Below are 12,127 nucleotides of genomic sequence, written 5' to 3' on the forward strand. Positions count from 1 at the left end.
TAAATACTTCAATTATTATGAAGACACTCCAAATCCACAGAACAGCAGACACTTCCATTCTGTGCATCAAGACACAAGCATTAGCCAATGAGACATAGAATATAAATCAATGTGTAGTGTCCACCTTTATATTCAAAATGACCATCTACGTGTTGAGACCAACTCCATGAATGTTATAAAAAAATTACTAGAAAAATGCCAGAGTAGGAGTTGAAAGAAAGGAAAGATTTATGAGACCCTTCAGGGTCCCTCTTGTTGGCTACTGCTGGCAGTGCAACTTCATACACCCGTCTGAGCTCAGACCATGTTTGTTTGAGAGTCCTCTGTATTTTCATGTTGTTTGTTTACCCAACTAATTCATTGGACTTACTCTAAATGAGATTCTTTCCAAAAATAACCCCCGAAAGATAAATTGCCATTAATAATACTAGTCAAAAGTACCAAAAGAGCCTGAAAATAACTCCAAAATGGCTTACAGAAAGGTGGGCATGTTAGGGGTAAATATAGACTATCTCATGGTGACTGTGAAGGGGATGGTACATATCAATTTTGGGGAATTCATGAAAAATCAATTACATGTATTAATGTAAATATACCTTTATAATCCTCCTAAATGAATCTCAAACCTAATCTCAGAGAAATAATACTAAATAACATAGGTCTCCACATCTCCTGGTCATTGTGTTTGATGGGGCTGAAGGTACAATGGGACCATGACTCTTGCTATATGAAGCTTGATGTCCTTTTTGTATTGGGGCTGCATTTTAAGATGGTACTTTTCAGGAAAGAGAAAAGAACCCACGTTTAACAGCATAAAAAGACAAGTTGGGATCCTTCCACTGATGCCTGAAGCTGAGCCAGGATTTGATAGAATTGAATGGACTAATATATAAATATGTGTATATATATATTATATATACATATAATATATATATACACATATATATATATATATTTTGTGTGTGTGTGTGGTATGCGGGCCTCTCACTGTTATGGCCTCTCCCATTGCCGAGCACAGGCTCCGGAAGCGCAGGCTCAGCGGCCATGGCTCACGGGCCCAGCCACTCCGCAGCATGTGGGATCTTCCTGGACCGGGGCACGAACCCGTGTCCCCTGAATCGGCAGGCGGACTCTCAACGACTGCGCCACCAGGGAAGCCCAGGGACTAATATTTTTAACATGTTTAATCATGGGAATATTAAGCAGATATTTCAGCAGAAATTTGACCCTGCCTAACCCTTGCTTCAAGTTGACTACAGTCATAGCTCTTCATAAGCTTTGAAGGTAGGAAGGGGTCAGTTGTTAATTTTAATGACATATGAGGATGCCTCATGGTAACTCCTCCAAAAAGATAGGCAAATAATCACAATTAATTAAATCGTGCAGCAAGAGCTTCAGGTCCCTGCATTAGGTACTGTGATAATTAAACAAAGCAAAAAACTTCATAGATTTATAGAACACTTTCTTCTAACATTGGCAGTTTCATGAAAGAGCTTATAAAAATTTCCAGGATGAAAAAAGTTTTTTTTTTTTTACTTTTTAATATGCAGGTCAAAATAGCTTAAATCAGCCATAATTTGGCCTAGTGCAATTGTTTAAATCCTGTATTTTAAAAGGCAAAAGAGAGGCCTATTTTATTCCATGGTCATCATTTGGAATTTGCCTTAATACACGGTACAGGTACAATCCATTCAGACAGATTAACCTCTGGTGAGAAGCAAATGCCTGCCTGTGTTTCCACCATGCCCCTTGGAACCTGTGCATTCAGAAACATTAGGAGTGGACCTCCTGCAGGTGTTCTCTGGCAATTGTTCAAGGCCTGGTTATCCTCAGGACACCCAATTACCTTGCATTTGCAGGTTGTGCAGGGAGATCCAGTCATTGTCCACACTGAGCCGCTAAGCCTAGAAAGGCCATAGCTGTCCAGGCAAGTTTTTCTGATGTCATAGGCGATGTTATCAGCCAGGCAGGGGTCACTGACACAGCGGGGACAACATTCCCCTTCCAAGATGGTTGTGAACTCACAGCTAAAATTGGGGCAAGTGAGCGGCCAGCAATCTACCTCTCCTTCCTGTGGAGAGAAAGCCAAAATACTTCATCATTGACCTTATGCACAATCCTGTTGCCAAAGTCCCAGAGGGGGAAATTCTCAGGAATCTCCATCACTGTCCTCACTGACTGTTGCTACTTTAGCATCATTATGGGTATGATGTGTTTCCTCCTTGAAGAACAAATACAGACATCACCCCCTCCAGAGTGCTCTTGCTGACTGTCTATACTGTAGCCATGGAAAGAGTTCGGTCCCATATCTGCGTGCCAATGGCAACCCATAATTATTTTTATCATGAGACATCATAATTATCAATATAATTCCAGATTACGTTTTGAGCTTTCAGGCTTTGGGCTTGTTCCTTTATCTCCCTGATGCTTGGCACAGTTCTGGTCAATAAATGCTAAGCAAATGAACAAATAGATGATAAGGTACTGAGCTAGTGTGTAAAGAGTAATCTATTTCTCTTAAGGTCAAAGAGGAACTTAAACCACTGTACTATTTCAATAACAACACGCACTGAGTTGCTTATATTGGATTTAAAATTGAGGTTGGGCAATATCAGAAAAATTTCATAATGGTTTTGAATGTAATGTCTGGCTAGTGACACATCACTAATGTGTAGTAAGGTGTTACAGTTCAGACAGAGCCTCCAAGTATTCCAGGATGTGGCCACTGTGGCTCCACTGAGCTGCACATAGTAGAGACTACTACCTATGTAGCCTCTTCCGTTATCATGACACTCATTATAATTTACACAAACGCATGCCTAATTATTCAGTCAGCTTCACAAGACTATGGCCTTTGGTCAGCTTCATGCTCGACCATGTCTGTCATACTCATTGTTATATCATCCAGAGTCTGGCACATGCAAACTATTGATATTTATTAAATATAACCCACTTTATTCTCAAGTCGTTAAGTTATATTCAGCAGCTTCAGTTCTCCCAGGAAATAATAACCTTAGGGTCTGGGGATGAGAGAGGATACTCTTTTGAAATTCTATGAAAATATCATGTCAAAAATTAATACCAATTTTTCTGAGTGTCTGATGATTGGCTTCTTCAAAGAGAAATGTAATTTTCCAGGCTGATGTGGAACCTAATTCTATAGTTGTGTTGGGTTTGCCTGTTCTTGAATGGGAGATGTAAGAATGGCTATGATTTGAATATATCTGAGTTATACTCCTCGGTATTAGGAGTGATTAAGAAGGATTTGTTTAAGATTATCTGCACATTTGCCAGGTGACTTTAGAAAATCCAATAGAAATTTACAGCACAGTTTTTCTGAATGCCTGTTTTTATACAGTATCCATAGACTGAATCATTAATTTTAGCAAATGTTAAATTATGGAACACAGCTAACAGTTTCCATTACAAGTTGACTTAGTTATGACTTAGCTCCACTGGCTATAATTACCTCAGAGATGGAACATCATATTCACTATGATAATGTGTCTTAACAGTCTTTGCAACATTAGAAATCTTTGTTTGTGTTATATAGTTTGAAACAGAAAGAACCAGGTCCAGAAATTAAGGTTTTTCTCTGGACTTTCTCTAACCTGATTATATCATTAGTATCCCCATATTAAGATACAAAATAACCTTAATTTTTCTACATTAAGGTTTAGCACTGTAAAACAAATTTTTCAATCTAGGAAATATGAACAATAGTAACTATTTTGCACTAAGTGCCTTCTATGTGTCAAGTACTACACTTGCCTTTCACATAACTGACCTTCACAACAGCCCTGCAAAATAGGTGCCCATCTACTTGTGTACACTGAAGGAAAGAATGATCCAGTAAAATGTTAGGACTTGCCCAAGTTAATTACACACATCTTGCATGTGGGAGAACCAGGACTGTCTCTATGACCTAGAATCAGTATCAATCCCTGATATTTCTACTATGTTCTGCTATCTCTGATATTGAAACCTTTAATGGTAATGTACCAAGAAATGAAAGATTTGGCTCTGTAAGAACTACAAGTTCCCATCAAGGCTTTGAAAGCTTTCTATCATGTGGGGAATTTTATTGATCTGTAGTGGCTAAAAAGTAGCAATTGTAAACTAACTTGGACCAAATCTGTGCTATAAATGTCCTTTCTGTTTTACATGGTGTTTTAAATAGTAGAATACTAATGTCTTCTGGAAGAACATATGCCCCGTAATTAGCCACAGGACCCACAACTCCCTGCACAGGATCACAAGTCGCAGGAAACTAAATCCCACAGACAACTGAGCTTGTAAACCCCTCCAGAATATATAGGATAACACACTCTAAAGGAAGCCAACATACCAGACACCGGCACTGCTGGCAACTGTGAGTCCAGTTGTCTCCACTACGATAGAGCTTGTGTCCATTTTGATCTAAACATTGACTTGTGACCCTGGTGTCACACTCTGGGCAACAGAAAAGGTCAACGCTTGGATTCTGGCAATCACAAGCTGTCCGCCGGCAGAATATCTTCCCATCCTGTTTAGAAATGAGATTAAGGAGGTTTCATCATTAGGGAAACAATAAGCTGCACTATGGAAACCAAATCTTATAAACATTTTACAGAGCACATAGGAAAGATTTCTAGTCAGAGTGCTCCCCTGGCGACCTCCCAGTTTGCTCGAAACAGATGCACACATGAATACTCACATATACACACCCTGCCTTTCCCTGACCTTGCTTGCAGGGCAGCCCAAGTAAACATGGAGACATTTCTAAGTTGCAGACGGAAGTCAATATGTTCTTTCAAACTTTTCTTCTAAATGTTTCTTACAAATCATATTTCTAAGTAACATTGTAACTAAGCAGCTAAAAATGCATAAATAATCAAGCATTCAGTAGAGTGGAAAATCATTCTGCTGTACTTTTCCCAGTTCACAATGAACAACCTAATACATTCAAATACATTCATCTAATTTTATCTCTGGCTCAACTCTGGGAGGAAGTCTGACTATACCCTTTTTACAGAAGAATTAACTGAGGCCCAGAGAGACTAAAAGACTTATCTAGTAACACAGAGGTAGCAATTCTCTAAGCACCACCACCAGATATTCTGGTTTCAAAATAATTTTTCTTCTACAAGATAGCTTTTAGGTTGTTTATTATAAAGAGCTACAATAAGGTGTCACTTCCCACCTTGAGACAGCTCCCCAAATTATAGGCAGAGTACAATTTCTGGAATAATGGCCCTGAACACTCAGAAGGGATTGAAAGTCAACAGCACTCAAACGTTAAGACAGAACGTTTTGCAGTGTTTCTCATTTATATGTCTGTTGCTCGCAGTAACTTCTCATCTCAGACAATGAAGAGCTAAAAATTTAAGGTGAGACACGTGGCCACCTTTTATGGTTATAACTGCTTTGCAGAATATTTAAAGAAACAGAGAATCTCAGGGCCAGAATACACGTTAGAGGACACATAACCAAACTTTCTGACCTATACTTGATTAGTCTAGAGCAACCATATTCAAAAGTCATCAAGCCTGTGCTTAAAGCTCTCTGGTCTTGAAGAACTCACCACCATGGAAGGTATTCTAATTATGCAACTCTGTACCTTTCTGAATGTTAAAAATTGTACTTTTTCTTGCCCATCTTCATTGATCCTTGTTTACACCCTTGGTAATCATAGAACTCCCCATCCCTTCTATCACATTTTTACCTTCGTTCTTAGAAGAGAGCTCTTACGTCTCCTCTGAATCATCTCATCTCTAGATTAAACATCTCTAATTTTTTGACCACTCCCCATAGTTTTGAATCTTTTCACTGTTGTTGTTGCCACTTTCTTTTTTAAATTTTTGTTTTTATTTTTAAATATATTTTTTAAAATTTTTATTGAAATATACTTGATTTACAAAGTTGTGTTGTTTTAGCTGTACAGCTAAGTGATTGTTATACATACATGTAGATATATATTTTCTTTCTTTTTATTACATTTTCTTCCATTATAGGTTATTACAAGATATTGAGTATAGTTCCCTGTGCTATACAGTAGGTCCTTGTTGGTTATCTATTTTATATATAGTAATGTGTATATTTTAATCCCTAACTCCTACTTCATCCCCCCATTTCCCCTTTTGTAACCATAAATTGGTTTTCTATGTCTGTGGGTCTATTTCTGTTTTGTAAATAAGTTCATTTTATCATTTTTTAGATTCCATACATAAGTGATATCATATAATATCTTTCTCTGTCTCACTTCACTTCATATTATAATTTCTAGGTCCATCTGTGTTGCTGCAAATGGCATTATTTCATTAGTTTTTTATGGCTGAGTAATATCGCATTGTATATATGTACCACATCTTTATCCATTCTTCCACTGATGGACATTTAGGTTGCTTCCATGTCTTGGCTATTGTAAATAGTGCTGCGATGAATGTTGGGGTGCATGTATCTTTTTGAAGTATGGTTTTCTCCAGATATATGCCCAGGAGTGGGATTGCTGGATCGTATGGTAGTTCCATTTTTAGTTTTGTAAGGAACCTTCATAGTGTTCTCCATGGTGGTTGTACCAAGTTACATTCCCACCAATAGTGTAGGAGGATTCCCCTTTCTCCACACACTCTCTAGCATTTATTGTTTGTAGACTTTTTGATGATAGCCATTCTGACAAGTGTGTGGTGATATCTCACTGTGGATTTGATTTGCATTTCTCTGATAATTAGTGATGTTGAGCATCTTTTCATGGCTTTTTGGCCATCTGTATGTCTTCTTTGGAGAAATGTCCATTTAGATCTTTTGCCCATTTCTTGATGGGGTTGTTGTTTGTTTATTTGTTTTTCACATAGAGCTGCATGAGCTCTTTGTATATTTTGGAGATAAATCCCTTGTCAGTCACCTTGTTTGCAAATAATTTCTCCCATTCTGTGGGTTGTCTTTTCATCTTGTTTATGGTTTCCTTTGCTGTGCAAAAGCTTTTAAGTTTAACTAGGTTCCATTTGTTTATTTTTGTTTTTATTTTCATTACTCTAGGAGGTAGATCCTAAAAGATATTGTTGCAATTTATGTCACAGAGTGTTCTGCCTATGTTTTCCTCTAAGAGTTTTATAGTGTCCAGCTTTACACTTAGGTCTTTAATCCATTTTGAGTTTATTTTTGTGAAAGGTATGAGTGAATGTTCTAATTTCATTCTTTTACATGTAGCTGTCCAGTTTTACCAGCACCACTTATTGAAGGGACTATCTTTTCTCCATTGTATATTCTTGCCTCCTTTATTGTAGATTAACTGACCATAGGTGCATGGGTTTATTTCTGGGCTTCCTATACTGTTTCATTAATCTATATTTCTCTTTTTGTACCATACTGTTTCGATTACTGTAGCTTTGTAGTATAGTCTGAAGTCAGGGAGCCTGATTTCCTCCAGCTCTGTTTTTCTTAGGATTGCTTTGGCTATTCAGGGTCTTTTTGTGTCTTCATACAAATTTTAAAAGTTTTTGTTCTAGTTCTGTGAAAAATGCCATTGGTAATTTGATAGGGATTGCATTGAATCTGTAGATCACCTTGGGTAGTATAGTCATTTTCACAATATTGATTCTTCCAATCCAAGAACGTGGTATATCTTTTCATCTGTTTGTGTCACTTTCTATTTCTTTCATCAGCATCTTATAGTTTTCAGAGTACAAGCCTTTTGCCTCCTTAGGTCGGTTTATTCCTAGGTAGTTAATAATTTTAGATGCAGTTCTAAATGGAATTGTTTCCTTAATTTGTCTTTCTGAATTTCTGTTGTTAGTGTATAGAAATACAAGAGATTTCTGTGTATTAATTTTCTATTCTGCAACTTTACCAAATTCATTGATGAGCTCTAGTAGTTTATGGTAGTGTCTTTAGAATTTTCTGTGTATAGTATGATGTCATCTGCAAACAATGACAGTTTTACATCATTTCCATTTTGTATTTTTCTCTTGCTTTTTCATCTCTAATTGCATGGCTAGGACTTCCAAAACTATGTTGAATAAAAGTGGTGAGAGTGGACATCCTTGTCTTGCTCCTGATCTTAGAGGAAATGCTTTCTGCTTTTCACCATTGAGAATGATGTCAGCTGTGGGTTTGTCATATATGGTCTTTATTATGTTGAGGAAAGTTCCCTCTATGACCACTTTCTGGGGAGTTATTTTTTATCATAAATAGTATTAAATTTTGTCAAAAGCGTTTTCTGCATCTATTGAGATGATCATATGGTTTTTATTCTTCAGTTTGTTGATGTGGTGTATCATACTGATTTTTAGATATTGAAGAATCCTTGCATCCCTGGGATAAATACCACTTGATCATAGTGTATGACCCTTTTAATGTATTGTTGGATTCGGCTGGCTAGTACTTTGTTGAGTATTTTTGCATTTATGTTCATCAGTGATATTGGCCTGTAATTTTCCTTTTTGTAGTATCTTTGTCTGGATTTTGTATCAGAGTGATAGTGGCGTCATAGAATGAGCTTGGGGGTATTCCTCCCTCTGCAAATTTATGGTAGAGTTTCAGAAGGACAGGTGTTAATTCTTCCCTAAATGTTTGATAGAATTTGTCTGTGAATACATCTGGTCCTAGACTTTTGTTTGTTGGGAATTCTTTAATCACAGTTTCAAGTTCAGTGCTTGTAGTTGGTCTGTTCATATTTTCTATCTCTTCCCAGTGCACACTTGGGAGATTGTACCTTTCTAAGAATTTGTCCATTTCTTCCAGGTTGTCCCTTTATTGGCATATAGTTGCTTGTGAATTCTCTTATGATCATTTGTATTTCTGTGATGTCAGTTTTAACTTCTCCTTTTTCATTTCTAATTCTATTGATTTGAACCCTTTCCCTCTTTTTCTTGATGAGTCTGGCTAAAGGTTTATCAATTTTGTTTATCTTTTCAAAGAGCCAGCTTTTAGTTTCATTGATCTTTTCCAATGTTTTCTTCATCTCTATTTCATTAATTTCTGCTCTTATGATTTCTTTGCTTCTACTAACTTTCACTTTTGTTCATTCTTCTTTCTGTACTTGCTTTAGGTATGAGGTTAGGTTGTTTGAGATTTTTCTGTTTCCTGAGATAAGATTGTGTTGCTATAAACTTCCCTCTTAAATCTGTTTTTGCTGCGTCCTATAGGTTTTGGATCGTTGTGTTTTCATTGTCATTTTTCTCTAGGTATTTTTTGATTTCCTCTTTGATTTCTTCAGTGATCCATTGGTTGCTTCGTAATGTATTTTTTAGCCTCCGTGTGTTTGTGCTTTTTACAGTATTTTTCCTGTATTTGATTTCTAATCTCATAGCATTGTGGTCAGAAAAGATGCTTGATATGATGTCAATTTTCTTAAATTTTACTGAGGCTTAATTTGTGGCTCAAGATGTGATCTATCCTGGAGAACGCTCCATGTGCACTTGAGAAGAAAGTGTATCCTGCTGCTTTCAGATGGAATGTTCTATAAATTAAGTTCATCTGGTCTAATGTGTCATTTAAGGCCTGTGTTCCCTTATTGATTTTCTGTCTGGATGACCTGTCCATTGATGCAAGTGGGATGTTAAAGTCCCTCACTATTATTGTGTTACTGTCAATTATCCATTTATGTCTGTAAACATTTGCCTTATATATATTGAGGTGCGCCTATGTTGGGTGCACATATATTCACAATTGTTTTATCTTCTTCTTTGGATTGATCCCTTGGTTGTTATGTAGTATCCTTCTTTGTCTCTTGTAACAGTCCTTATTTTACAGTCTATTTTGTCTGATATGAGTATTGCTACTCCAGCTTTCTTTTGATTTCCATTTGCATGGAATACCTTTTTCCATCCCTTCATTTACTGCCACCTTCTTCAACAGTTTTGAGTATTTCTAATAATTGTTGTCATCATCTACCATCAATTTAACATTTATTTCATGTCATACATTTTGCCAACTCTTTTATATGCATTGTCACATTTAATACTGATTATTCAGTGGAATAGAAATTTTTATCTCCATTTCTCAAATGAGGTAGCTGAATTAGAGAGCTGAATATAATTCCTCAGTAATGGTCTGACCAACACAAAATGAAGTGAGACTCATGGTCACCTTATTTTAAGTACTGTACTTTTATAAATGCAGCCTGATTTCAATATTTACTTCCTTACTTACTTTGGTTTTGTCACAGTGTTGACCTCTATGAGGTTAATGAAGACTAAAACCTCATTAAGCCCTATTGTGTCTCGTGTGGTTAGTTGTTTGGAAGTGTAAAACTTGGTGTTTATCCATATTGTATTTCATCTTGTTAGATCCATTTCATTTCCCTGGCCTATCACAATGTTTTCTAAACGCTGTGTCTGTCATTCATCTTAGTTTGTCCTCCTTCAGTTTAGTGACATCTGCAAACTTGATGGGCCTGCCCTTAGGGTCTTCACCTACTTCATGGATAACAATGTTGAATAGGACAGGGCTTGCTGAGATATGTTTACTGCCAGCTAAAGTGGAAATCTTTAAATGCTTTACATTCTTTATGGAGACATGCTGGCTACATATGTAATGAAGTAACAGGTTAAAAAATGCTTTACCTTAAATGGTGTGCATCAGCTCTATTACTAGGAGAAATGACATGAAATCAGGGTTCAAAATATTAGGGGATGAAAGATTATATGTATATACATGCATACACATACATACATATGCATATATACATATATGTATACAAACACACGTATGTTTGCACATATTTATAGAGAGAGCAAGCAAGAGACTCTAGTTAAGCAGATGAACTGTGTCAGGGAATTCAGCTAGTCTGGACAAAGGAGTATCCAGGTCCTAGGAATTTTTCAACAATAGACCTTCAGCTTATAGCTCATATACCATGATTTTAACTCACTAATATATTTGGTTTATATAACCATACCCCAAATGACTCCCCTATGGATTTAACAGAAGCTAAGAAAAATGATAGCTATGACATGAAAACATTTGGTCAACTCAGCTGACCACAATATTACTCTCCCCAAGTATAGAAGGACCAGGTCTTAGGAACCCACATGGCTATTCACGAACAACATCAAACACAGGGATAGATTCTTCTGGAAGTAGGTACTGTTCAACAGGCAATGAGATCCAATCAGAATGTCAAGTTTCTCTGTGTGTGCTGTTCAGAAGAATGAATAAGAATAAGTGAATAGCCTCCAGGGTTAGTTCAAAATAATTTCACATCTCATCAATTATGTGAGAATACCAAATAGGCCCCTTTTAGACTTTAACAGGCTTCAGAACAATAGCCATGTTCACACTGGCTTTTGAATTACAGGTTAACTGTCAAAAAATTATTTTCCACTTTTACTGGGAAATAATTGTCATACACCATTGTACAAGTTTAAGGAGTTGCAGCAGAGTGGTGTTTGACTTGCATATATTGTGAAAGGATTACCACAATTGCTTCAGCTAACATCCATTTCCTTATATAGATACGAAAAAAAAAGTAAAAACAAAAAGAGGTGAAAAAGTTCTCCTTTGATGTTAATTAACTATTAGGACTTACTCTCTTAATATATTAGACAGCAGTGTTAGCTCTAGTTGTCATGCTGTACGTTACATCCGTAGCACTTACTTGTCTTACAGAAGTTTGTACCTTTTGACCACCTTCTTTCAATCCCCCACCCACCCTCTACTTCTACAAGTCTGATCTCTTTTTCTACGTTTTTGCTTGTTTGTGCATTTGTTGGGCTTTTTTGATCCCACCTCTAACTGAAATCATACAGTATTTGTCTTTCTCTGTCTGATTTATTTTACTTACCATAATGCCATTAAGGTCCATCCATGTTGTTGCCAATGGTAGGATTTCCTCATTTTTTTTTCTGGCTGAATAATATTGTATTGTAAATATATACCACGACTTTTTCATCAACTCATCCATCTATGAACACTTAGGTTGTTTCTGTGTGTTAGCTATTGTAAATAATGCTGCTATGAACATGTGGGTGCAGATATCATTTTGGGTTAGTGTTTTCATTTCCTTTGGATATATTCCCAGTAGTAAAACTGCTGGATCATAGGGTAATTTTATTAAGTCTTTTTTTAGGATGCTCCATACTCTTCCACAGTGGTCATACGAATTTTCAATCCCACTAACGGTGCACAAGTGTTCCCTTTCCTCCAC

At 36.7% G+C, this 12,127-nt stretch overlaps 2 protein-coding genes across 3 annotated transcripts in view; both read right to left on the minus strand.

Annotated features, from left to right (window-relative positions):
• The window catches only part of LOC308619852 (uncharacterized protein), an 811,674-nt gene that overhangs the window by 533,531 nt on the left and 266,016 nt on the right, over positions 1-12,127 (minus strand). The gene's annotated exons all lie outside the window — the stretch shown is intronic.
• LOC308620068 (protein kinase C-binding protein NELL1-like) overlaps positions 9-12,127 on the minus strand; it is a gene marked incomplete at both ends in the record, with an annotated part of 99,369 nt that continues 87,250 nt past the window's right edge. The window contains 3 exons of the mRNA XM_081239406.1: positions 9-59; positions 1,847-2,071; positions 4,349-4,525. Coding sequence (XP_081095532.1) covers positions 9-59; positions 1,847-2,071; positions 4,349-4,525 — 453 coding nt within the window. The remainder of the gene's footprint in view (positions 60-1,846; positions 2,072-4,348; positions 4,526-12,127) is intronic.

The sequence above is a fragment of the Mesoplodon bidens genome, assembly GCF_964165515.1.
Source record: "Mesoplodon bidens genome assembly, chromosome: 7".
Lineage (NCBI taxonomy): Eukaryota > Metazoa > Chordata > Mammalia > Artiodactyla > Ziphiidae > Mesoplodon > Mesoplodon bidens.